Consider the following 26,727-nt stretch of genomic DNA (forward strand, 5'->3'; position numbering starts at 1 on the left):
TAATCATTAGTGATATGGTGGATTTGATGGCATGTATAGGCATTCATTGCATGTTTCACTGAGAATAGGCAAATAGGCAGTAATGGAGGAATAGCATCAGTTAGTCAAGGAGTTGTGCAGAGTAAGTCTATACCACACTTGTCCTCCAAAGCGCACCTTTAGCCCCAGGGTCCATACCTCAGAGAGACGAGCGCTTTCTTTCAAAACTTCTCTGCGCAGGATCAAAAGAATCAAGACATGACTACATTAGTGCCAGAGAATCCTCTTTCAGTCCAAAACCAATCCAAACTCCCATTTATCTTTAAAAAAGGGCAACTCCAGTCCCTATGATCCGTGGCACACAACAACTGTATGCGTCTCACATTCCCCCACTTCCTTTGCGTCTGCCTCGCGGCCCGACCAGTGCACTCATAATTTCTAACCCCGGCCTTAGACACCACCTGATTATTATTTCTGGGCAATGGGATACTTTAATAGCCCTCTCTACTCCCCTTGATTGGAGATGCGGGAGATAATAGCCCCAATATTCAGAGGAGACGGGTGTGGAGAGGGGTGGGGGGGAGGATTTGGCGTTCCACGTTCTCTTAGCCTGGGAAATCTGGGTCCGTCATAGAGATGCAATGGAAATACTCAGAAAGGCAGTAGATTTACATCCAAAGGTTTAACATCTTTGTTGTACTTGGATGAAGGGATAAAGGAGTGGGAGTCAGTTCCTATACATTGGTTGTCTTATTCAATCATGCCAAGCACAGGTCTGGATTTTTAGATTTTGACATGGAACAATGGCAAAGTTTCCGTAAACTTTCGGTAACTTCAGCCTGACAGACTGGTCAGGCTGGTCACGGACTCGGTGATGCATTGATTAAATATTATAATCCTCTGAGAGTTTTTACAACAGTTGAAAGTTACTTGAAACTTCTCACTCTCTCCATTCTCTCTTTTCATCAGACGTGTTGGTTTAGTGGACATTGAGAACATCGCTCCGCTGGAGGAAGGTGCCCTGCCCTACAACTTGGCTGAGGTCCAGAGAAAGGTACACATTATGAAGACTTGTTGATGTGTTTCGTTTCCTCTTCCACACTGGCAGCTCTTTCTCATCTCAGTACATTCTCTGGGGCTAGATGTCACCATGCAGATGACTTAATATTTTTTATAGAATTAAGGATAATGATATCTCCTGTTCACAAGTAATTAATTCCCCAAACCAAAGCATCTGTTTGATTTGTAATTTTAGCATGAATTACACCAGTCATTCATTGAGACGTAGTTTTAGACTTATGTTTGAGTGAAAGAAAAACAAAAGACAGGAGACACAGATCCAAACACGTTTTGTCAGATATAAAGTGGAAAGTTTGCCCCCAAATGCAAGTCGGCCAAAACTCGTCAGCCCTGCTCATTTTCAAAAGTTCATACCAAGGTTCAGACCAAGTTGTGTCCAAGTAACTTCCCATCACAGACTTACAGTAAACTTAAAGAGGCTCTCTTGAGAGAAAACACCACTAGACCTCTCCCTGACATGTGGTTGATGTCTTAAAAAAACATACAAGCAAAACTCACAAATCCAGGGAAATAAAGACAAGCAGACCCATCCTCAAGCTCTGATGAACCTCAATCATGCTTCAAGTTGCAAATAATAGATGTGAAGAGACTTTGCAGCAGCAAACAAGAGCAATTTGTAATGAAGAAGAGGAAAAAGGATGTATGGACAGCCAGACAGATGAGCAGAGGATTGTTTTCCTTCCCGAGCTGTTTGGTCAGAGTTGTGCTGCCTGGTGGGTTACAGCGCTACAGTTAAGGCTTGGCCAGGCCATATTGGAGCAGGCGGGGGCCAAAGGGGAGAAAGCAAAGGGGCCCAGCACTACACAGACGCCAGTCCCACCACAATGAGCCACTTTAGGCCCTTGTGGTTTGGCCTCGGGGGCTGGCCGCCAGCTAGCTGGAGCTCTCTCTCATCTTTTGCTAGTTCTCTCCATATCCTTTTTTGATCTACTTCTCTCTCTCCCTCTCTCTTATTTCTCTACATGTTTGTCGGTTCGCTTTTTCTCTCTTTATATCCTGTTAACTTGTTCCCTCTTTCTCCCTCAAACATCCTGACAGTTAGTATTGCCAAGTTTTAGACAGAGCTGAGGAGGATGGTAGAAGTGGAAGGACAAAATTGGGCAGGAAGAAAGCTCTGGGGATAAATTGTAGAGTTGGGGGGGGGTTCACTCTGACAGGTGGACCTGTTCTAGAGAGACTCCCATCCCCCTCACACACACACACACACACACACACACAGACGTAGACACGCACACACATACACACATACTTACAACACTCCACCCCCCCTCTCCCCAGGGTCGAGAGGCCAGGGCTGGGCAGACCAGACAAGGCAACAGGTACCTCAGGTGGAGGAGGGAGTGTGGCTAATGTTACTGTGTGGCTAATGCTACTAACACACTTCTGCTCTTTGCATAGCATGGTGATGATCACAACGGTGTAATAAGATCACTTACTTAGATTTATTTGACAAATGCTCTTAGAAATGTCAAAATATCAAAGTGTAATTACATCGTAAATTAACTTTGGGACAATGTTTAACAATTATACTAGTCAAACAGGTCAGAACAGTTCCAAAAAGTTGCTTTATCAGCTCAGTGCAATGAACCAGCAGTAGATATTAGTTAGTAGTTAATAACAATAACTTATGCAACAGTTGTTCATTTCAAAACCTATAAAAGCTTAATAATTCTGTATTTCTAACCCAAACTCAAGGTTTGAAATTTCATTAACAGTAGCTTATACTTTCAATGTTTACTAACTGATAAGTTGAACTACTAACTACCTGATCACTTTTTATTTTACTTACTGCTGCAATATTAGTCATTTAGCTGATTATTCTATCAACAGAAAAATAAATCAAAACAATAAACAAATTTAATTTAATTATTTGTATTTCAAGTAAGAATACCAAACGTTGCCTGGTTACAGCTTTGATGGGCATTTTTTCACCATTTTCATAGTCTAAACAACTACTCTCATATTCAAGTATCTTCCCACTCCCACTTTCGTTACAGTATAGTTTCATTAAATCACTATACGGTATACCAATGTCCATCATGAAATTGATACTTGCTGTCAAACCAATGCTTGATAAAATAGCTTGTAATTGAGCTTGCAGGGTGGTGGAATTAGTTGTGTGGCATGTAATGTTTGATGGGAGAAACAGTATTAAAGTGTCTGAAACGTTCTTTGTGTTCCACTTCTGCACTAATGTCTTAACTGTCTCTTTCCCACTCTGTGAGCAGCAGTTGGGCAGTGACGGCTCCCGCCCCATCCTCGTCCAGGTGGCAGAATCGGCCTACAGGTTCACCCTTGGCTCAGTGGCAGGGGGTAAGAGTCACGCCCCATTGGCTCCCTGCATACCTTCACTCCACCACCCACCTACCCGCTTGCGTGCCTACCTGCCCCCCACCTTCTGCTGTCCTCATAAGAAAAGGGTGAGAGAGAGAGAGACAGAGAGAGAGGACAATGGCCCCTCTATTGCCCTTTCCCTAGCTTACAAGAGCAACGGTCGCTCCCCTGCTTAAAGAGTTCTCTCTCAATCTCCCTCTTTCTCTATCTGTTTCCCGCTCTTTACCATCCCTCTGTCTCGCTCTGTCCTGTCTATGGCCTCTGTGCGTGCCATGGGAAACCCCTCCTGTGTGGATTCTTTTGTACCTGTGTGAGCGATCAGAAGAGGGGGATGAGGGTGGGGGTGAAGGGTGGTGCCTGGGCCTTGTGTTTGGCTTCAGACTCCCCACTGTTTTTCTACTCCTCCTCCTCCTCCCTTCCTTCATGCCTCCCTTCTCCTCCCCCTTCTATCCCAAGGGAGACAGCTTAATAAGGAGGTATGGGTCTGCCATCCCTTCTTCTCTCTCGGCTTCTCTCTAATTAAGTCTGTCGCCTTGGGTCGGTTCTTTTTGTTTGTGTCCGTCTGACGGGCCGAAGACACTGGGACTCAAAACACTTCAACGTCTTAACATTACCCCACAGACTTCCCCTTCCTCCTCCGCCTTTTCTTCTTCTTCCTCCTAAAGGGTCAGTTTAGCCGAATTACAAAGACATATTTTCTCTCCTATCTCCTGTCTTACCTATCTCTCTTTAACAAAGCAGGCAGTTTAGGTTTCCATCACAATATAATGGAGGTGAATGGAATTTTGTTTGCAGTTGATTATTCATATTCCTTCTCTGACTTCTTTTTATGAGGTTTCTTCATATGAGAGCTCCACTTTGCATTGCCTTAACTGCACAAACTTGTGCTTTTCATAAATTGCTAGTTTCAACCTGATGAATGCCCCCTGTTCATGAGAGGGTGTTTTTGTGAGATGTGTTTGTGAGATTTGTTTCATCCACACAAATGTTTCTAAAGAGTAAAAAGAAGAATTTCACAACAGCAGTGACAGAAATAAAGAGAGAATGGTTTGACATAATGTCATAGAGATGGAGGAGAGAATAATAAACAGTAGTTAATGTTACCGTCAGGATTTTTTGAGCTTTTTCCACTTTTGGAGTGAGAGAATTTTCCTAACATTACTTTACCTGTATAAGCTGCCTAGCTAAAATATACCAATAAATTAAATAAATTCTTGTTAGAAAGGTTTGTGTTTTCTTTAGTTAACGCCAAATTCATTTAGATTAAGGCACTATAGTTCTTAAGTCAAACCAGAATATTTGTACGTGACTCTTAAGACATGCCTAGACCACTCAATATCATATGACCCTAACAACACTATCTTCTCTATACTTCGTCTCATCTATATTTTCGGTGCTTTGCAAAGTTTTTTAATACTGTTTTCTTCACTTGCAAAACACAAAATGTACTGTGGGCATAGAGTGGGATGCAGATACTGGTTAAGAAAAGGGAAGGACAGTGGTGCCTTGGTCATAACACTAAATTACTTAAGTGGATATGTGTATTGAAATAAACAAACAGTACCCTCATAATATGTGACCGGTATCTAGATAACCTTTTTTTTTCATTCTCTGTAGCTGTGGGTGCTACAGCAGTGTACCCGATTGATCTGGTGAAGACCCGTATGCAAAACCAGAGGAGCAGTGGCTCCCTGGTGGGAGAGCTCATGTACAAGAGCAGCTTCGACTGCTTCAAGAAGGTGGTGCGCTACGAGGGCTTCTTTGGCCTTTACCGAGGTCAGTATGCATGAATACAAATTTAAACCTCAACATTTTTAAATGTGTACTGTCAAATATCTACATAGTGTTAGTTCTGCAAATAAGTGTTTCTAAACTGTACAGCTGAAGTTGATACTATCTTTGAGGACTTATCCTGCATTGATAGTGCAACAGCTATGTGTTGGTCTTTTATATTTTCCTTTATATTTTATTTGAGTTTCAGAAACTGATTACAACAATAGACATGAACAAACAAAAGACAATTCTAAGTGCATATATAGGTGTAGCCATATAAAACAGTAAATGGATGAATAAAATATATAGGCGTGTACGACAAGAAGTGGCAATACTTGTACCCATATGCATACAAAATAATCTAAATAACTAAGAATATAAAATGAACTACAGAAAAAAAAGTAAAGAAACAAACAAAGAAGGTGCGACATATAATAAACAGTATGTAGCAGTAATAGTAAGTCAAAGTCAGTTCTTTAAGTTGTATTGGCCTTATGACGATCCAACCCTATTAACCCCTATCCATATAAGCATAATATTGCTCCCACTTCCGGAGATATAATTTCACCGTATTGAATGCCTAACCTGAATGATACATTTTCTAATGCAGCCAGTTTACTCAGCTGTCTAGATCTTTCTTTTCACAAGTAGAAAACAGTTGAACAACAGTATTTCCAACTTCATGGTGGTTACCATGGTAGTGCCAGAGAGCAATGTACCAACGTAGCGTTAACATACAATACATGTTATTAAGTCAAAACTGAAATAAACTGGACAAATTTGTATTTACAGACAGCTTTCAGGAAAAACAACTCATTGGCAGTCAAATACACAAAAAAAAAGGTTTTGGAGGGGAAAAAGAGTCGAGACAAGAAATAGGAAGCGAGTTGTAGGGACAATAAAAGGGAAGAGAAGGAAGAGGAGACGAGAGAAGAAGAAAAGTGTAGGGTGGACGGAGGGCGGTGTGAGTTCACCTCTCTGTTGACCTGTCTCCTTTGAAGTGATTACCGGCTGGCTGGGGACTTTCAGAGCAGGACAATGAACGTCACACGCAAGGCCACATACCTTTAGGCCTGTGTCACGATGTGGTGATGTCGCATGTCTGTACTACCACACTCATGCAAACACATACACAGACACTGAGCAGTCGCGCAGGTATGAAGGCATGCACACACGGACATGCAGCCGACTTCTTGCGCATGCAGGTACGCACATACCAGGGCACGACATCCCTAATGACTACTTGCCCTGTCTTCAGAAACAGAGGTTAGGGTGTCTGTGTCGGTATTGTCAGGGTCGGATTGAAAAAAAGGTCCCCTGGAACGGTGGCGGGGGGCCTTTTTAAAATCCCATGATTTTGATTGACAGCACTGGGCTCCTGAGAGGAAACTTGAATGCTTGAATTTCTGTGGGAAACACAAAGAACATCAAGAGTGGAATGGCTTCACAGACACAGAGACAGACAGGTCTGGCTCCAGATAGATGGCCAGACAGGTATCCTGACAACCAAATTCTAGTTACATAATATAAGTTGGAAGTGTCTTCACTGAAAACCTCAGGAAAATCTGCTGAGTGAAGAATGTGGAATCAGAATTTCAAAATTGGCAAAATTACTAATTTAGTTTGATCTCTCATAATCAAAACAGCACAAGAGAAACAGGAACATCTTTCCAGGGTTTTTTATGGGGGTGATTTTACCAAATTAAATTATTATTGTATTTTCCTATGTCCTTCTTTTGTGTGTATGCATATATATTGTTGTATGCACATTTGTTGAAGAAAGTATGTCAACATTTGGAAAAAAAAATTTCAAAAATGATTTGGGTTTTGCTTTTTTTATGAGGTCCAGGCCCTTTTGCCAAGTTCCAAATTGAGTATAGGATTATGTGTGTGCGTGTGTGTGTGTGGCCCTGTTACACACAAACTACTGTAGATTATTAACTGTGTTTCTATGCGGAACTGTGTGTGTGTGTGTGTGTGTGTGTGTGTGTGTGTGTGTGTGTGTGTGTGTGTGTGTGTGTGTGTGTGTGTGTGTGTGTGTGTGTGTGTGTGTGTGTGTGTGTGTGTGTGTGTGTGTGTGTGTGTGCGCGCACGCGCGCGTGTGGTTCTTGCCTCGGGGCTGGGTAGGGGGCCAAGTTTCATTGTGCTCTGTTGTGATTATTTTGTTTATTTTTATCCTGCTCTGGGTTGTAATTGAGGTCTGCATAAACTTTTGGTTGGTTTGTTTTATACTCTGCCCTTTTTTCCTATTCTTGGAAGCAGCTCCTCTCTCTTCATCCTCTCTTTACCCCTTTCTTCCTCTCTCTCTCTCTCTCTCTCTCTCTCTCTCTCTCTCTCTCTCTCTCTCTCTCTCTCTTGTTGCTACTCTGATGTCCCCACACTCCACATCAATAGATTTCATTAGCGTCTGGGGGATCTTGCAGGGTCGGACGCATGCAGCGGGAAGCCACACATCATGTGGAGTGTGTGGAAGTGGGATATGTGTATGTATATATGTGTATGTGAGTGAGTGAGTAGGGGTACCACAGCACTCTTTTTTTTTCTAATCATCTCGTCGTTTTCTAATGATAGGTCTTGTACCACAGCTACTGGGTGTGGCGCCCGAGAAAGCCATAAAGCTCACAGTAAGTCACTGTGTTAGAAAGTGCATAGATGCATGCATGCACACTCACACAGACAGAGATCCACAACGTTCTTCCACCGCTTCAGTCTTTTTCAGTCCATTATGTGATGCTGCATAATAATATACAAATAGATAATCTAACTTCCTGTATTCCTGCATCTGTTAACTGTCAATCAGGCCTCTTAATAAACAAATATATATATATATATTTACAGCACTTAATATTTGTAATACAAACAGCAGCATTACTGTTGTCGTATTGTAAATATTTGCTGATTAATGCTGCATGCCACAGATGTAAATGGATTATGGATTATTCCAGTTGTGAATTAAAACAACATAACATTGTCAGTACCAAGGCATAGCATTAATAGTTATTCTATTAACTTTCTATATTTACAGGTCCTACATAAAACATACACTGAATATTGACTGTATATTCATATCGTGTTCCACCATACCAGCTTCAGAAATTCTTGGTCTTTGCCTGATGTTATAACCTTCGTGTTTACAGGTGAATGACTTTGTGCGAGGAAAGAACCGGCAGAGAGATGGCACAGTCCCGCTACCAGCTGAGATCCTGGCCGGTGGATGTGTAAGTCAACTGTTGCATTTCGTAATGAGAACTAGGTCAGTGGTAACAACCTGGACCTGGATTTAACTCCATTGAGTGTTACATTCATTCAATTTCATCCTAACAACTTTAACAAAGACCCAACAGTTTATACATTTAGGGCAGTGCATTGTGGTAAAAATATATATAAATATAATAAGAACATTGTGACTGACAAATTTACATTATGACTGCATAAAGCATCAGCGAGCTTGGCTGAAAGCTTAATTGCTGTTATGGAGTTGACTCCAATAGAACGTAAGATCTACAAAGCACAGTAATATGTGTTCTGTATGGGGGCGCCCCGGGAGCTCACATGGTAAACTAAGGTTGAGTCCTTACAGCAGGGACTTAAGTTCAATCTCAGCCCATGGCCCTTTGCTGCGTCATCCCCACTCCTGCCCCCTTTCCTATCTCACTTCAGCTGTTTTTGTCAAATAAAGGAAAAAAGCTCGAAATAAATGTGTTCTATATGTTTTTAAAAAAAGGTAACTGCAAAAAAAGAAAACACAAAAACTTAATTCACCAAGATATCACTCATATAAAATCACTTTGTCAAAAGCATTTGGTTGATTTCAGTATTTATTACAGGGGGATTTTCATATTTGAAAGTAAACCATACCAGACACTAGACTATACAGTATGTAATTATGGTGTCTGGTTCTATACCTGAATTCTAAACGACTGAAAAAGCAGTGCTGAGAATGTTTCTTGATCAAATGACAGTGTCTAATCATACCTAACAGTCCCACCTCTTCACCAAGGTAAAGGTTCCTCTCAGTTCTTGTCCCAAATCTCTGCTCTGAGTTCTGAGAGTGTTGTCAGTGTAAATATGGCCACAAATATTCAGCCTTTTTGCAAGTGCAGTCAACATTACATGTTTCAGTGTTCACTTTTTTCCATAAAAGCTGAAACATGGACCCTCTCTCATCATCCTGCCTCTTCAGAGTGCACTGTGCTGAAATGATGCTGTACAGTGCACAGACAGTGTATACAGTACTAAGGCAGCATACATCTCTTAACTATGTTTACCTGTTTTCTGAGTGCCGCCCCTTCTGACAGTTGAGCAGACAGACACGGACCTGTTTGGATGCCAGAAGTCACCGTTTGTTGATGGAACGTGTAACGATCACACATGAAAGCGCAAACGTGCATAGTGTTCATGCTCGCAGGAGTGTGTGCATACATGACAAACAGAAGAGCATACTGGTGCATGGACACGCACATACACACTTAAGGGGAGGAGACGGAGATTGACAGCGGCTGCTACCTGAGACTCCCCCACCACTACCACCACCACCAGTCTGTTACCTGCTCCCCTCCCATCATAGGTTTTGATCACTGAGCTGTCACAGTCCACCCCCAACGCATGTATGCGCACACACACACACACACACACACACACACTGTGAGTCCACCAAGGCCGGCAGCTTTAGCCGGAGCAAATGAAAGAAGGTCTTTCACTCAACCCTCTTTTGATGCTGATCACTAAAGCAAAGTATTTCAGGATACACAAGTCATTATGGGTTTAGCTCCACTCAGGCACATTCAATTGACCTTATTAGTTCTAGGAATATGTTTAAGAAATTTTTTATCATGCTACATTTGCTGTAATTTAAATGTAGCATTCAGTTTTGGATAGTGATTTTGACAGAAATGGGAAAAAAAAAGTAAGTATAGTAACTACAGAAAAGGCAAATGTACTGAAGAAATGTTCTACACTGTACTGGGTGTGAAAAGTAGCGGTTGCCTTTTTTATACAACCCATATGGATTGAGAAGCAGAACCATAACAGATGCATGGGGAGAGGAGAGGATAAATGTAGAGGAGACGAGCGAGGATGGATGGATTTTTCCTCTTTTCCTCGGTGAGCCGTCGTGACAGCTCCTTTCATCCTGGCTGAGGCCCCGGTGTTAGTGCTGGCACTGCACTCTGCCTGCCACTTTATCTTACACACACACACACACACACACACACACACACACACAGACACACAGAAGTCGAACACTCCTGAACCCTTTTTTTAGTGAGGCTCCAGCCACAGCACATGAAATCTGTTTATATCATTTGGTAGCTGTGAAAGTGTTGGTTTGGACCACAGTGTCAGCCTCAGGTCCACAGTCTATAAAGTAAGAGACATAAAGATGGAGGGAATGGTCATGTTTTATGTTCGCTTTCTGCGTCCTAAACTTATCTCCAAGCAACCTCTTTATCTCCTCTAATGTCCCGTTTTACCTCATGTTTTCTTGCTTTTCCTATCACGCTGAAATATGTTCCTTTCCTCTTCTCACCTACCCTTTTCCTCTCCTCACCTCCTCCTCTTGCTCCCTCCTTTCTCCCTCTCTAAACCCTGTGGCTCAGCACCATTAAGCTCCAGTGCGGGTTGCCAGTTTCTAATGATTATTTGGTAAGAATGGCATGCTCCGTTGACTGAGCTGGCTGGATGCTTATCTGGCAGTTACTGGCCTGCATTTTAGGACTTAAGTTACACAAAATAGTTACTGGGTCATTGCTGAGAGGAGGAGCGGGCTAAGACTGAGAGACAAAATACAGTAATACTTTGTTCGCATTCACTGTGAATGTATCACAGTTTGCATGGTTGGGTTTTGTAATGGGTTTCTTACTCAGGCCTGATGTGAGTTATGAAAACATTATCAGAGAATCTAATACACACACACCCATAGACCTGCACATGTAGCATGAAGAGTGTTAAGTACAAATGAAAGTGTGATTGTTATTTATGGATAGCAGCTAATGTTTTCAGTGGCTGCTAATCTGTTGTATGGACATAAGTCAGTGGTTGGGGTAGGATGGGGGGGGGCTTCCTCAAACTTTACTAAGCTCTCTCTGCAGCACACACGTAGCCAGGAGCTGTGATGCGTGCATAAGATGCTGACGTCCCAGGTTTCTAAGGATCACCTTGCCTTGTAATTACCTGGGAATCATGAGAGAGCCGCCGACGCTGTCACTCCATAATCACAACCCTCAACCTCTCTGCCTCCACCTCGACCTTCCCTCACTTCTCTTGTTTTGACTACTCCTCTCTGTCTGTTTCTGTCTCACCATCCTTCTCTCTCTCATTACCTCACTCTGTTTATTTGTCCGATTCTCTCTTTTCCACTCATCTCCCCCCTCTGTCCAGGGTGTTCAAAGTTTTTTTTGTGATTTTCCACATTTAAGTAGGAATGTGGGATGGCGAATCTCGCCCGAAAGCTCCGCATTGTCACTCCCTTTATCTCATGTTGTCAGGTCTAATTGTCAGCTCGTCTCTCTGAACAATGTTGTTGTTTACTCTCCTTGAATAAACAACATCTCAATCTCCTCCATCTCCAGTCTCATTAGTATCCAATTGAAGCAGCCAACACTGCTAGGGGCCGGAGCCAATAGCCTCTTAATGCTCGCGCTATTAGCCAGCATGTAATCAACTAGGTTATTTCCATAAAACAAGTCATAAAGAGTTAGCTGTGAGATGTAGCAGCTTCAGAGCAGCAGCCCTCCTGCTATTCACAGCCTCTCATTGGGTCTGGAAGGGAAGCTGTAGCCCACTATACTTATTTAAAAAGCTGCTGCACACACCTTCAATGAGACTATTATGATCTCTGTCTCTCCCTCCCCCCTTTCTTCTCTTAGGCAATATATGGTAACACTTAAAACTGAGGGACATTTAGCACAAAAAAAAAAGCCCATGTTGCAGATTGGATCTTCATGCTTTCCCGTAAGGCAAGAGGCGACAAGCACAATCCATCATTCATAACGAAGCAAATGAAGGAGGGGGAGACAAGAAGAGAAACAACAACAAACAGACTAGGCCTATTTAAGACAGAAACGGCGCCATGGCAACCGATTGCTATCTAATTGCGATGTGCCGCCCTTTTGCGTGTAGCTACAGTAACCACTGGCAACCGTAGCGAGAGGGAGACAATATTAGAGAAGATGAGAGAGATAGTTTGAGAGGAGGTCAAAGCAAGAAAGGGGAGAGAGACAATACTGGAAAAGAGACTGAAAGGAAGAGAGTGACCAAAAAAATTCTAGGAAAATGGAAAATGGAAGACACAGAAGTCAGAAAAAGCCCACTTTCCAAATACGGCATAAACATTTCTCAGTATCAAGAAGCACTCTGGAAATGCCGTCATGTTCCCTGACTAGACACAGTTAACCATTTGTCTTGCCGAGCTCCACCACAGCAGCTACCTCTTACACTTAAAAGCCTGCCGACCTGAAAGGCACAGAGACCAGTCCCAACTTGCTGCAGTATTGTTGCCCTCCCTTCACAAGTACAGGTTTGGAGAATGGTGTGAAGTGAGAGGTTAGGGAGAAAAAGAGAAGTCAGAGTCCCCGCAGGGTCTGTGTGATGAAGACAAACAGCTGACAGACTCGACTGCATCAGCTGGATTTCCCGATACTCTCCTGTACTCTCCTCCTCTCACATGTTTTTTTTGCAGCTGGTTGCTGAGGCGGCACTATTGTTAAGTTGCATCACTTTCTGCAATTGCGCATGAGAAAGTTTGTAGTTACGTTTTTAGTCCTGATTGTATTATATCATTATATTCTCAATCAGTGCGTGGTGCTAAAGTGACCACTTTGTCTTTAGTGGACACTCGAAATCTCATATTAGACATAGACAGACAGCAGTTATATTTAATACCGATCCATTTCTCTCTTCTTGAAGTTCATTGTATCGATTTCTCTTTGCCTTTCTGTCCCTCCAGGCTGGTGGCTCCCAGGTGATCTTCACCAACCCTCTGGAGATTGTAAAGATCCGTCTGCAGGTGGCGGGAGAGATCACCACAGGGCCACGGGTCAGTGCCCTGTCTGTCATCAGGGACCTAGGCTTCTTTGGACTTTACAAGGTGAGAAATGTCATTGCGGTCAGAGGTGCATGTGTAGATCATTACACACAATGCAACTGGGCAATAAAGGCCCATGTGTAGCTGATGTAGTTAAGATGCATTTCTCCAACATTATACAACTTCTCCTCTTGAAATATAAGACTTTTTTTCACACAAGAAATTAGGATTTCCTACAAAGCAGCTAACTAGGTTGCTACAGACTCCATAGGAATGTACTGTACTGAAAGCACAATATTCTCAGTCCTCTCTGATATTTTCTCCCAGGCTCAGTGAGTACAGTTACATAATTCCAGGAATTTATAAATGCACAAAATGTACTTTACTTCCATTCCTCTCTACAGTAAAATTGTCACCATCATACCTTCTTGCCTTCCTTTCAATTCATAAATCCTATTGGAAATGTGTTGTGATATTAGTTCAGTATATTTGGGGTCATAGTATAGAACTGTCACAACCTCTTGGTCTTCTCCTCGACTAGTATGTAAGGATGTAGCACATTAATGTCTTTCCCAGAAGTGAATTGGTTACAATGTTCATTTTGGAACAATCAAGTTATGCTCCTGAATAGGCTGAAGAAATGAACCCTGAGCTGTTAAAATTAAATCCACTACAATATATCGGTAAGAGGATATTGGACATGGACTACTTTGATGATAGAACTCTTGGAAAGTAGACATAATCATTCAACAGATTTCCAATTTAATCACATTTATCTTTAAATGAGAGGTAAAGCCATATTTTATGTAACGCTGAATTCAAGTTAGATTTGTCGCTAGCGAGATTAATTGGCAAATTATTTCCAGATGTCCAGTATCCATTTCTATTGTATTTTCATCAGCCTCCCAATTCCCAAACAATCCATTATTTCTGCTATGACCAATTCATATGTGATTTTTCTATTAACTATTGTACAACTATACATATTACCTTACCCCACACCAGCTATCATTTAAATCAACAATACCATGTGGTCTTCTGTTCAAGAACAAGAAAAGGCACAATTTATACTAAAAGCTGTATTTAACCTTAATTGCCATAATTGATATTTTTCAATGGCGTGGGGCTAAAAATTACAGTGTACTGCTTGAACATATTAGAGTTGTATGATATTAGGCACCCAACATTGTAAAGCAAGCATAAAAGATTATAGTGTACTAAGGGGCTAATGTGAAAATATTGTTGCGTTGGTGTGTTTTAAAGTATATTTTCTGTGTTTTCATAATCATTATTCTTCTAAATATTATGACTTCTAACATCAATCAGTTTATACCAATGAGGCGCACACACTTTTATAGTGTTTTATTTTAGATGCTACCAGTCAGATAGAAGAGCTAGTGGCAATCAATGAACGAGCTGTGGCTACCGCTAACGTTAGCAGCTTAACTGGCTAGATGAGGACATTAGCCCTCAGGGTGAAGCAGAGCATGTCTAATTAAATTACATAAATAAGTCCTAATGGAGCTTGGCAGGGGAGATTCTGCTTCAACTGTAAACACAATCAACTGTGAAAATGTCAATCTCATACCTGCGGTTGTATTAATTTGCAAGTAAGATGATGGCACTTGTTCCAAGTAGTAAACTATTTTTCAATGAAGATCCAGACTTCCTTAGACCGGACTTAACTTTTGATAGTCTGCTGATTACTTACTACATTATTTACTTATTACTCTGTGCTTTCCATGTTTGTCTGTGTGGTTTTCTTTCTGTGTCTGCTGATGTGACCACCTGTCAGCACAGACAACTTCCATGTAAACCTTTCGGTTCTGTTAACAAGCCTGTAATAGACGGTGGAGCCTCTGCTTGTCTCTGTCTACCTGCCCTAATTTATGACTATGTTGAAGTGTGTGTGTGTGTGTGTGTGTGTGTGTGTGTGTGTGTGTGTGTCCATATAGCTACTGTCTCCATTCAACTGTCCGTGTGAATGCGTCTCAGTGCTGCATTCGTGTATATGTGTGCTTGCTTGTGCACATACTTCATTGTGTTCATGTCCGTGGTCCATGCATAGAGATGAGACAAAGTGCATTGAGAAAGCAGTAGCGGTGTTGGCGGTGGCGGGGTGGAGGGGAGGCGGGGAGGAGACGAGCTCCAGCCTGCAAGCCCCAGACGGGCTGGCTCCGGAGGGGCTGCACCCAGGCACAGAGCTGCCTTTGTCAGGGTAATTATCCTGACGCTCACCCTCTGCTGGTGGAGCTACCGGTTGGTAGGGTGGCTAACGCACTAGCGCCACCATTCATCACTGGGGGAAAGTTGTCAGTGTAGGATCGACCCACATGATGTGTCTGTTTAAAGTTTTTTTCTTGCGTGCAGGAGGACATCACATTGATTTTACATACTCCGACTCAACTAAGTCGTCGAATTGCATTTCAGCTTGGTGTTTCTGTACACACACGCTGTCTCTCGGCTGCTGCTCAGCTAGTGCATTGCTCAGCAACCGTTACCCTGATATTAAGGGTTCTTGTCCCAGTCCCTGTGACGCTGCCTGTCTTTCCTGCCTAGATAGAATCTCCCAGCTTTCAACAGCCGCTCGGGCCCCAGCCAATCGGTATGAGGTACAGGCAGACAAGAAGTGCTAGAGGGAAAAGAGGGAAAAAGATAGCCCAGGTATCTGCCAACCCTCTCTCTGTTTGTGTGTGTGTGTAGGAACCAAAGGATTATCCCATAGGAGTTAAATGAAGCCTGTCCAAAATAGGGAGACGCTGCCCAGCTCTTTAAACGCCTTCTGTTGACTGTAGTTGATGTATCAAGAAGGTGGCAGCAGGCCAACAGGCTTGAAATACAGCAAGAAACTCAATAGGCTTGATGATATAGCGTTGTTTACAGTGGCAGACAAGGAGTCATCTTCGTCAGCCAGTCTGTCTTTCTATACTTTTCCCACTCTTTTGGAACTGCCTCCTTCACCTGCTGCTGAGGACACAGATCGTTTGCATATGGAGAGACATGATTTGTCTGACAGGTTGTGGTCAATATTTCACTCTGCCATAAGGAGTCTTTTGGAAGTAGATTCTTTGGCGGGAACATCAGTTGATGCTTGAATATCTGCTTTGTGAACAGACAGTTGATGTTACATATTGTGGCTAGAAAGAAAACAATCCATCTTTAGAGCCCCAAGCCAGAAGTCAAGGTTTGAATCCCCCGAGCCCCATCACTCTCTCTCTCTCTCTCTCTCTCTCTCTCTCTCTCTGCGTTCCTTTCTGTTTATCCTTGTCTTTCTTTTCTCTGTTTAAGTTTAACTCTTAACCCAGCATGACGACCGAAAACGTCTCTTTTGCCCCTCTGTCTTTCTCTAGGGTTCCAAGGCCTGTTTCTTGCGGGACATCCCCTTCTCAGCCATCTACTTCCCCTGCTACGCCCACACCAAGACTTACCTCTCTGATGAGGACGGACGGATAGGGCCAGCCAAAATGCTGTTTGCTGGAGCGCTGGCAGGTAAAATAGTTTCAGCCGTTTTATTTTACCGGAAAAAAAGAACAACTATCAGGATTAATTTTCCAGATAACATTAACTTACTGAACAGTTCTTGCAAGAACTGAGCCTGCGGGGGCCTTGATTAAAAATCAAAAGCACCTGTGTGTGCTTTCTGGGAAGCTGTTCTGAAAGTCGGGAACACACTGTGTATGGTCACAAGAAGAAATAAGAACAGTATTCCTATTTTTTTTATTCTGAATGGTTAGTGTATCTCATCTCGTACTGTTGAGACTATATGTAGTCTGCAAACATCATTAATTTCTGTAACATAATTGGACCACTATGGGAATGTGTGCAACATTAAATAAAAAATATATATTTTAGGCAGGTTAAGACAAACGTGTCCCTGGAAAGACTTAAAACTTGCAATTACTGATTTTTTTTTTTGGCCACCACAAACAAGCTGTAAACACAACACTGACATGTACTTATAAAGTTTATATGCAGCCTGTTTACACATCCAACGACTTTATCAACTATCTATAATTCATTCATTAGTAGTTGTGTGTCTGGCCACTTGGTGATTGTAACTCCAATACTAATTTTAGTTCTGTTTTTGGTCTCAACCACTAACTGTGTCTGTCTGCCATTTGGTGGTGGACAAGTAGCATACAGTGAATTTTTAGAGCTTTTCTGATGAGAGTAAAGTAGACGACTGTAAAACCAAAACAATGAGTTGAGAGACATTAAAACGCTTTCGTAGAACTGAGGGGAACAGCGGAGTCAGGTTTTAATTCTCTGTGGGTTTATAACTACAAGCCATTTCTTTCACATACAAGTAGTCACGTGATCCATTGTCAATATAAAAATATTGCTTATAGCAGCTTAAGAATTTATCTGTGGGATCAGCTCTTGGGAGACTTTCCAAGATCTTTTACAGGACACAACTAACAGAAAAGGTCGCTCAAATCTCAGACTTTGTGTCTGTTAGCAGCTTATTAGCTGTCATCACTGTTCGTATGAGTGGTTCTCATGAGGCCAGGTCTTTTGACATGTGTGTGCAGTTTGTTTGGACTCTGCAATCCCTGTTTTAATAGCTTAACCTTTTAGTGTGTGTCCCTAACTCCAAAAACAGCATTTTGTCTTGTAATATATTTGACCATTCATATTGAGGCAAAAAACCAAAAAGCTTCAGTCCCTGAGGAAATATGCAGCACTGAAGTTTATGAAATTAAGTCTTTGGTCGCGTCCAGCTTTGAACAAAGTGTGAGAGAAGGTCTCGCAGTGCTCTCGCCTCAGACCTCCGCAGGCCTGCAGTAACAGTAGCAGAGCTCAGAGTTTGGAAGCCAGGCAGCCTCTGACCGCAGGCTCCATGGCGGTAGCTGCTAATTAGAGCGCAGCTCAGTGATTGGGGACTGGGGTTTTGGAGCTCTGCAGCAGGGAAGCGCCTGAGATGCCTGCCAACCAGGCCGGCAAGGAGGCTTTCCAATCCTAATAATATTGTACATGCACATACACACACATAGAGGCAAACATGCCTGTGCATACTTTATGCATGTTCACTCTGCAGGAATGCATACAGTCCTGTCTGTAGGTTAGTCATAACAGCAAGGCAAAGAGGCCAAAAGGACCGACATCCACTGATGACTTGACAACTTTATCCTCTGCATGAAAATATGATCTATCCAGAGCAGAGTTTTAATATTGGATTCATCCCTAAAGAAAACACTAATAACAGACCAGCACTCCCCTGCCAAGTTAAAAGGCTTTAGAACATTTGCATAAAAGACTTAATATTTGTTTTGAACCCTCAGAGATGTGTCAGCAGCACTCTCTTTTTGACGCAGAGGCGCAGCACAACACGGAAAAATCATAAATCCTACCTCCCTACTCCATTTTTACTCTGGTTTCTCACCACAAGACTGGCAGCCACGGCCCACAGACTCCGAGCTGAAACGAGCCTCATGATTTCTTTATTTTTTTCGTTACTTCGACACATTTATCATCCTTCGTTCACATATATTTATCAGTGGTTACAGCATTCTGGCAATTAGTGTTTTACAGTCAGCACAGGAAATTGAATTACACGCTCAGTTTGCACAGCATTATTTAGCTAGGCATTACTCTGGTCTGTGAAGAACATAGCGTTGGCCATCTCTAACTCGCATTAGCCCTGTATGTGAGAAAGAGTTATTGAGGGAGATTTTGGCCGTATTTGCTGCGGGGTGTGAGGAATATCCATGTTGTTCAGTCAGACTGTTCGTCAGTTTCCCGGCAACTACTGGCCACATCTCCCTGACATTTTGCATCCATGTTAATGGTCTCCAGAGAATGACTTCTAATACTGCAGAACACGTAGTCATTTTTGTCCATGACATGAGAAACTAATGTTTTAATTTTATTCTTGTATAGTTGAAACAAGCTGAATTAACGATTACTCAATTGGAACTATTAAAAGTACACTGTGGAGTTTTGCTTTAAAGCTGGCAGTTGTGCGTCAAGAAACACAGAAATGCACCTCAAAGGCAGAGATGAAGAAGATTGCCACCAAGCAAACATGAATCTAACAAAACACAATTTAAAATCTATATATAAAAAAATTAGACATCATTGTGTTTTGGTGAGTAACACTGAATGTAAGCATCACTTTTGTTTTTTATAAAAAAAGCTTTAACTGAATATGTTTGGGACATTTAAAGACACCTTGATATATGGGAAATTGTGATTGACAGATTTTTTGGACATTATATTATTCTCATGCTGATTTTAGTCTATTCTGTACTCACAAGAGTGTCTGCCTGTTGTGGAGGAGGGATCGCTCTTCTTGCTCTTACTGAAGTGTCTTCCATTTTTTCCCCAGTTAAAAGACTGAATCCGAATTGCGGGTCAGAGGATAGAGGGTGTTATATGTTGTTCAAATTGTAAAGCCCCTTATGGCAAATTTCTGATTTGTTACATTTGGTTATATAATTAAAATTAACATTTATATTCATATATATTCACAAAAATAATTAATTGACTATGAAGAGAAAATAATTCATTCTAATGAAAATAATAGTTTCAGCCTTTATTCATACATATTCATCTCATGAGAACACTTTGAAGGCTTAAAAGAAATATTAAATAACAAGTTGTATCAATACATTTTATCGTGTTAAAAAGACTGCATCATTAATATTATATGATATATACCACTGTGCCATTATTCTGAAATTCTAATCTTTTTCAAATATTTTCTTTGGAGGATCAGTTTCTAATGTCTTAACTCTCTTTTCTCTCCATTAACCATCCTCTACCACAACTCCTCCAAAAAAATCACAGGAAACTTCCTCATATTCTTTCCTTCCTTTCCTCTCCTCCTCTCCTCTCCTCTCCTCTCCTCATTTCAGTTCAGTGCAGGTGGTCAGTCTCCACCGGGTGCCAGTCTGCTACCTAATGCTGAGTTGATTAGGCTTGCTGAATAGCTCGTTTGGCCGTTACAAAAACCAAGAAGTCACAGTAAATCGTCAAGAGGGCAGTTGATGGTAATGACCGAGCCATCAATGATTGAGTCCATTCATGGCTGAAGTGGCTGGAGAGGGGGTTTTGCCGTCACTCCCTTCAGTCAGCCAGTCACTTTCGCCCGGCACACGGGGCACAGTGTGCATTGCTCTCATTACCGTCCATTGTCTGGCCCCTTTCAAACGGCTGTAAGAAAAGTGGGGGAGAGAGGAAAGGGAGAAAAAAGGTAGAGATTAAATAATGGCCTCGCTGGTGGTATGGATTAGTTGATGGTGAAGTGATAGGAACTGGCCCCTACTTGTGTATAGTGTTCGTATGCGGCAGACCTGCTGCAAGATGGTCAAGATCCAAGATGACGTGTTTTAAAAGAGGGAACAAAGAGCGCTAAAACCACTCAGATGCAGTTACAATGATACAAAAGATACACAGTTTCGCTTGCTGATGGCTGCTTTCTACAAATCACCTCATTTGTTTGGAGCTGATTTTTAAATTTGTACTTATTTAGAATCAAACACAACTGTTGGAAGAATAAAAAAACACCACTAAACAGCATTTTTCTCCCCAGGCATGCCGGCAGCCTCTCTGGTGACCCCAGCTGACGTGATCAAAACCAGGCTACAGGTGGCAGCACGTGCCGGTCAGACCACCTACAGCGGCCTGGTGGACTGTTTCTGGAAGATTCTGAGAGAAGAAGGACCCCGGGCTTTCTGGAAAGGAGCTGGAGGTAACGTTCACCAAGGCCGACGTCTAATCTGCGCCCTGTGTTTTCACCTCAGGCTACATACAGGTCGCCCTGCCTCATTGGCTGGATGTTGTTGGGCTGTGTGCAGCCTGAGAAAAAGAGTGCAGAAACTGAAAAGGGCCTTAAAAAGTGTTTCCATTACCCTTTCAAGTATTTTTGGGGGGATCAATCAATGATAAGGCAGTAAAGGAGTTGTTTTAACATCATTTGAACATACCGGAACATAATTCTTTATATGTGTTTCTATATGTATTTGTTCAATGTGCCATTTCAGTGTGATTTCAGTTATTTTCTCCTGTCCTTTGGATGCAGTACCATGTTTTAAATAACATTTTGTAAACATGGATGAAATCAAAGACTGCCCACATATAAAACTTAGCTAGCCAAGTAAAATTAGCCATGTAACTGGAGAAAGCCTGGGAGCTGCGTGCAGCATTGCTTTTATGTCTTCTGCACAGTTTATTCACATTTTTCACATAGATATGTTATATTAAAGTATGTACATCATTTTATTTATTTTCATTTTCTTTAGTGTATGAAGTTGATCTTGAAGATGCATGTTGTACTTTTTTTTTATGTTTGATGAATAACTGTGTATTGTAATCCAATGTGGGATGGGCCAAATGTTTAGCATGAAAGAAATGAGATCTAGTATTTCTGATTGTTCTCAATAATACAATTGCTATGGAAAGCTTATCATTATTCAATATTCATAAGATTGATATAAATGAACAGAAATCTATCTCCTTAATTAAGGTTTTGTTGTCGTTGAGGAATCTGACTTCATGTCGTCCTCACTTTTGAAACCATACCTTGATCACACACTTGTGTATCCACCCAAATGTAAACCAATGCATTTCTACCACTTCTTGCAGCTCGCGTCTTCAGATCCTCGCCTCAGTTTGGAGTGACCTTGGTGACCTATGAGCTCCTGCAGCGCTGGTTCTATATTGACTTTGGAGGACAGTAAGTCTCGTTCTCTCTTACTAAGCTTCCAACAAGCTTATGAACAGAAATCTATCTCCTTAATTAAGGTTCCAACAAGCTTAGTTGCCTGTTTTACTTTGTGATTACTGTTATTACAAACCTCTTCAGCACCCTTCCTCCTAATCTACCAGTGAGACAACATAAAACACACGGAAGACAGAATACTACAGCTAGCCCGTTACCAAAGACCACCTTCTTCCAGAACAATAGAGTTCATTTCCGCAGACAGTAGGTACTCCTGGTGCGTGTCCTCCCTCCTCTACCAGAGAGGAAGAAATGCCACAAGGCCAGAAATAATTTCTGTGCACATTAGCTGACAGATTGAAGCCCTCACTCAAACCTCTAGATGTGACAATTTTCTCAAACTGGAGAGTTTTGCCGCACAGTGATCAGGGCAGGCAGCACCCATTTGACTTGTACATGTACTTTCCCCACTTCTGGGATTGAAATGAGCTCATTTTCCTCCTCAAAATAGGTCCCTCTCAGGAATAATTCACTCCTTTTTGTAAAGTTAAAAAGGTCCAGTGGGGAAGAGAGGTGGTGAACCTCTCAAAAATGACTGAGCAAAATGCTTCTTTTAATGGACAGCTGCGTTGCACATGCATGTATTCGCCGGATGGCTCATGACTTTTACATGCAGCTCTCTCTCTCTCTCTCTCTCTCTCTCCCAAAGACAGTCAAACAAAATCAGATGTGTTGTGGTTTTTGAGCGAGTCGATGTGTGCTCCTTCGCTGTCCGTGTTGGCAACAAATCACAAAGCTGGATGTAAAATCAACGAGGGATTTGATTTAGTTCCGCTAAAGGGAGCTAAATCAAATCCTTACCCTTTTGATATTCTATTAAGATGTTTATTTCTGTGGTAAACAGTGTTGGATATGATAATATTAATGAACGATAATAAAATAACTCCTGCTCCCGTTCTCCCCCATTTAGCTCAAATAACGTCTTACGCTGCGTTTATGTTGCTTAACACTCCTATTACTCTACCACTCCTCACCTTTTTCTTCGTTTTTTTATTTTTTATTTTACTCTCTCACTGTGCCTCTGGCTTCCTCCTCCGTCTCTCTTTCCCTCTCTCCACAACACAGAAAGCCAGCTGGCTCAGAGCCCACCCCCAAGTCTCGGATCAGCCTGCCGGCGCCCAACCCCGACCACATCGGAGGCTTCAGGTTGGCCGTGGCCACGTTCGCTGGCATCGAGAACAAGTTTGGACTCCATCTCCCACGCTACACGGTGCAGACGGTAGCAACAGCAGCGGCGGCCCCCTCCAATGCAAGCACCCCCTGAGCCTCCAATGGTGGGGAGTAAGTGAGAAGTGAAAGAGAGGGCTAGAATGTTTTCAACCAAGCCATTGTTTTCAGTATTTAAAGTTACTTATTTATTATTTTTTCTTCTTATAATCATATATATGGTAGTTCATATGCAACCATATGGATTAGTGAGCCGATTAGCACAGGTACGCAAAGAAAAGTCTTTGTTGTAGCACTTGTGTCGTATTTATTTTACCTTTGACTGACATTGTATAGAGTTGTATTATAATGTGGTTTTGTTTTTAATACAGCTGGTACAGTATATGCACACAGGCAGCAGAAGGGCTGGCAGTTGTTTACTGCTGAGAACTGCTTGCTTTTTTGGGGGAAATAGTATCAAAAACTACATACAGTTGCAGCTTCTTCCAGTGTCTTCCTTTTGTTTGCTTGATAATCCAAAGCACATTCCTCGTGTGATCATAAATGTGGCACTTCTGTATATACGAGAAATCCAGAGACATATTTTCATATCTATATGGCTATTTTGGTCCTGAGTTGCTCTTTCAAAAGTGTGCTAATTTGATCACATGCATCCACAAGAATATGACCAAAAAAAAGTACTTGAATGTAAAGACACAGTGTAACAATCAGACTGTAAACAATGTTTACTGTTGTAAGATGTTTGGTTTCAGGTCTAAAATGTAAACAGATGTGTAAATATCTGAGAGACAGCTGGCACCGACTGCACTTCTGTGGTGTGTCACGACTGAGTATTTAAATTTGTACAGTACAGAGAATGTAGGAGTTACATATGGTGTGTAATAATCGTGCCTTACTGTACGTATGGCAGCAACATGTGTACTGAGAGTAAAGAGAAACTTATATTAGTAAACTGAACGCATGCTGGAGTTTTCATTTTCATTCCCAGGTGAACGCTGCAAGGAAAACGCAAGACAACAGTTGGTCAGCTACGCTTTAATCGCAAACATAGCAGGTTTAACAGCGAGCACTGCAATACAATATACCTCCTTATAGTTGTTACAGCTCATTAAAGAGAGCTGTTGCTCTCGTTCAGAACGGAAGTGTTCTGAACACTTGATTGAGTTTCTGACACCCTGACACACTAACATAAAGCAGCCACAAAGCCCCACGTGTGAATACATCACCATAACAACTCCCATGTTTATGCATCTGGAATATTTCAGAATTGTGTCGCATGCAGGCATAATACAGAGAAAAATAAGCACAACATAAAGTGAACATGACATTCTGTAAACAATACATGACTAGTCTATGGACCCTGCTTTATTTTTACGGTAGTGCAAAGCGTCGTTACAGTACACATATCTTCGTAAGGCTATAAGACTTCCACTTTGTATATACTGTAGGCTCACAAGTTGCAAGCAACACATCGGCTTAAATCGTTAAACAAATAAATAAGGGCGGACAAATCAGTAGAGGTCAACAGTTTACCTATTAACAGACAGTTCGCATTTACAGGAGAGTAGATGCAAAAATACAGTATCAGCGAGGCGTTGTTTGGACCAGACAGGAACTGTACATAAAGGTGAAGAAACAAAACAAAACTGAGTGTACATGCTACAGTGACACCAATAAAAGCACACCAGGTCTCTGATTTCCCTCCGCTTTGGTTTGGAGTCCTGCTCTATGAAGCCAGCTCCATAGGCCCCTCCTCCTCGCCGTCCGCCCGGTTAGCACGGATCTCCATTAGGGTACGAGCAAAGCGCCCCCAGTCGTCCGTGTGAGTCACCGAAAGCTGTAGGAAACATCAAAGAACACACAGGTACGTGGCATTAAGAGCTGGGTCGACACATCTGCATGGTGGGTACCACATCTGGATGTTTGTTTGGTTACAGAGCAACAAGCATTAGATTTCTCCTGCTGTCGTGACCTGTTACAATACCAAAGAATCCTCTCTGAGGATGCATGAATACATATTTACTCAATATTATTTTATTAATAAAGCTACAAGGGACAACAATGAGAAATCAACAAAAATAAGGCAGTGTTCAGAACAACTTTAGCTCTGTGAAAAAAACGCAGCCCGCCCCCTAATTCATTTCAATGGGGCCACTCTATGTTAGCAGCTCTTTAAGGCTGTACTTAGGCACAATGGTGCTTTAACAGGCTCCAAATTACACTGCTTTAGCAGGTATAATATTCACCAACATGTTAGCATGAAGACGATTGCTAATTAGCACTAAAGAAAAAGTACAGCTGAGGTTGTCACTTTCGAGATCAAAGTTATTACAGTTCATCCTGCGGAGGACGCGAATGTGTTTAACAATGCTGAAGCTCATGGTGACGCTAGAGGAAAAGTCAGGTGAGCACTAAACCCATTAGGATTCATCCTCTGGGGACCATGAATGTCTGCAGAAAATTTCATAACACTCCATCACATAGTGGTTGAGATATTTCAGCCTGGATCAGTGGTCACCCACCGTCAGACATCGATGACTAAAAACTCATATGACTAGCACAGACCGTGGGGGTAATACTGGATGTCAAACTGAACACTGTTTCTCTTTAAGTGTCTCGTTAGAGTCGTGCACTGTGGGAGTCAGAATGAGTGGGACAGAAGCCACGGCCGCCACCCAAGCTGTCTGCAACCGCTTTGCATGGCCAGGCTGTAATTAAACAGGAACCAGGAGGAGGGAGGCAGCCATTTTGAACCCCCTCCCCAACCCCCCACAGAGCTCGGCTGGCCGCAGCAGGGGGCTCTGCCAGAACATCATGTATACGGTTCCTGAGTGACTTCAGCGTTAGCAGCGTTTTAACAGACTAAAAGAAGCTCAAGTGTCAAAGAAACACTGCTGGATTTTATATTGTCAGGCTTTTAAAGTCAGCAGGTCCAAAACATTTTCGTGTCACAGAGCAGCGTGAAGCCGCTGACCCTGATCTGCTAGAGTTTTGTCTCATGGCAGCCATCTAAAAGACTTCTGTTTTATGACACAGAGCAACACCAGTAGAGGACTAATCAAAACAGTCCTAATCCCTGCTGATAAATTACACACAACTAATTTGTACCGAGTAAAATGATACGGAAATAAAAGTATTCGGTATTTTGCTTTCCTGGAGCCGTCTGTTGGGCGCTGTTGGTCTCGAGGAACTGCTGGCATCCTTTTTTTTTTTTTCCACATGCTGTTCCTAGTTTTAGCTATGTGGGGGGAGTTTCTAGTGAAATAAATACCCCCATCACCACCACCACATACACACTCCTCTTTGGAGTCGTAAAACCTTTCAACCCCGCTCACTTTTATTGATGACTCTTCGTTACCATCAACCTAGCGTGGAGGCCACCAGCTCTGCCGAGCCTCTCTCTCTCCCGACTCACCACACAACAAAAAGACGCTAAAATTACCAGCGCGGCTAGGCTAACGCGCCCTCACATGGGGATCCTAACCAGAGCTCTCAAAACATGAGAGAACATACGGGTACAGGCAGGGTGGTTGGCCGCTTTGTGGTGATGGCAAAGTCATGTGGAGGCCATTTTACAGGGACACGGAAGAGGGAGGGGTGGTGGGGGCAGAAGAAAATCAAACACATACATCCATGGCAATGCTGACAG

At 42.2% G+C, this 26,727-nt stretch overlaps 2 protein-coding genes across 13 annotated transcripts in view; one reads left to right on the forward strand and one right to left on the reverse strand.

Annotated features, from left to right (window-relative positions):
• The window catches only part of LOC127357392 (electrogenic aspartate/glutamate antiporter SLC25A13, mitochondrial), a 47,641-nt gene extending 23,606 nt beyond the window's left edge, over positions 1 to 24,035 (forward strand). For both annotated transcript variants that reach the window (XM_051389559.1, XM_051389558.1), the window contains exons 9-18: positions 949 to 1,033; positions 3,288 to 3,372; positions 5,011 to 5,169; positions 7,738 to 7,790; positions 8,304 to 8,384; positions 13,112 to 13,252; positions 16,540 to 16,678; positions 20,724 to 20,882; positions 21,776 to 21,866; positions 22,977 to 24,035. In XM_051389559.1, the coding sequence (XP_051245519.1) occupies positions 949 to 1,033; positions 3,288 to 3,372; positions 5,011 to 5,169; positions 7,738 to 7,790; positions 8,304 to 8,384; positions 13,112 to 13,252; positions 16,540 to 16,678; positions 20,724 to 20,882; positions 21,776 to 21,866; positions 22,977 to 23,175 (1,192 nt within the window). In that variant the 3' untranslated portion in view covers positions 23,176 to 24,035. The remainder of the gene's footprint in view (positions 1 to 948; positions 1,034 to 3,287; positions 3,373 to 5,010; positions 5,170 to 7,737; positions 7,791 to 8,303; positions 8,385 to 13,111; positions 13,253 to 16,539; positions 16,679 to 20,723; positions 20,883 to 21,775; positions 21,867 to 22,976) is intronic.
• Positions 24,036 to 24,098: 63 nt separating this feature from the next.
• Positions 24,099 to 26,727, reverse strand: part of LOC127357393 (cytoplasmic dynein 1 intermediate chain 1) — a 51,447-nt gene continuing 48,818 nt past the window's right edge. For all 11 annotated transcript variants that reach the window (XM_051389561.1, XM_051389571.1, XM_051389570.1 and 8 more), the window contains one exon: positions 24,099 to 24,915. In XM_051389561.1, coding sequence (XP_051245521.1) covers positions 24,805 to 24,915 — 111 coding nt within the window. In that variant the 3' untranslated portion in view covers positions 24,099 to 24,804. The remainder of the gene's footprint in view (positions 24,916 to 26,727) is intronic.

Source organism: Dicentrarchus labrax, unplaced genomic scaffold (assembly GCF_905237075.1).
Source record: "Dicentrarchus labrax unplaced genomic scaffold, dlabrax2021, whole genome shotgun sequence".
NCBI lineage: Eukaryota > Metazoa > Chordata > Actinopteri > Moronidae > Dicentrarchus > Dicentrarchus labrax.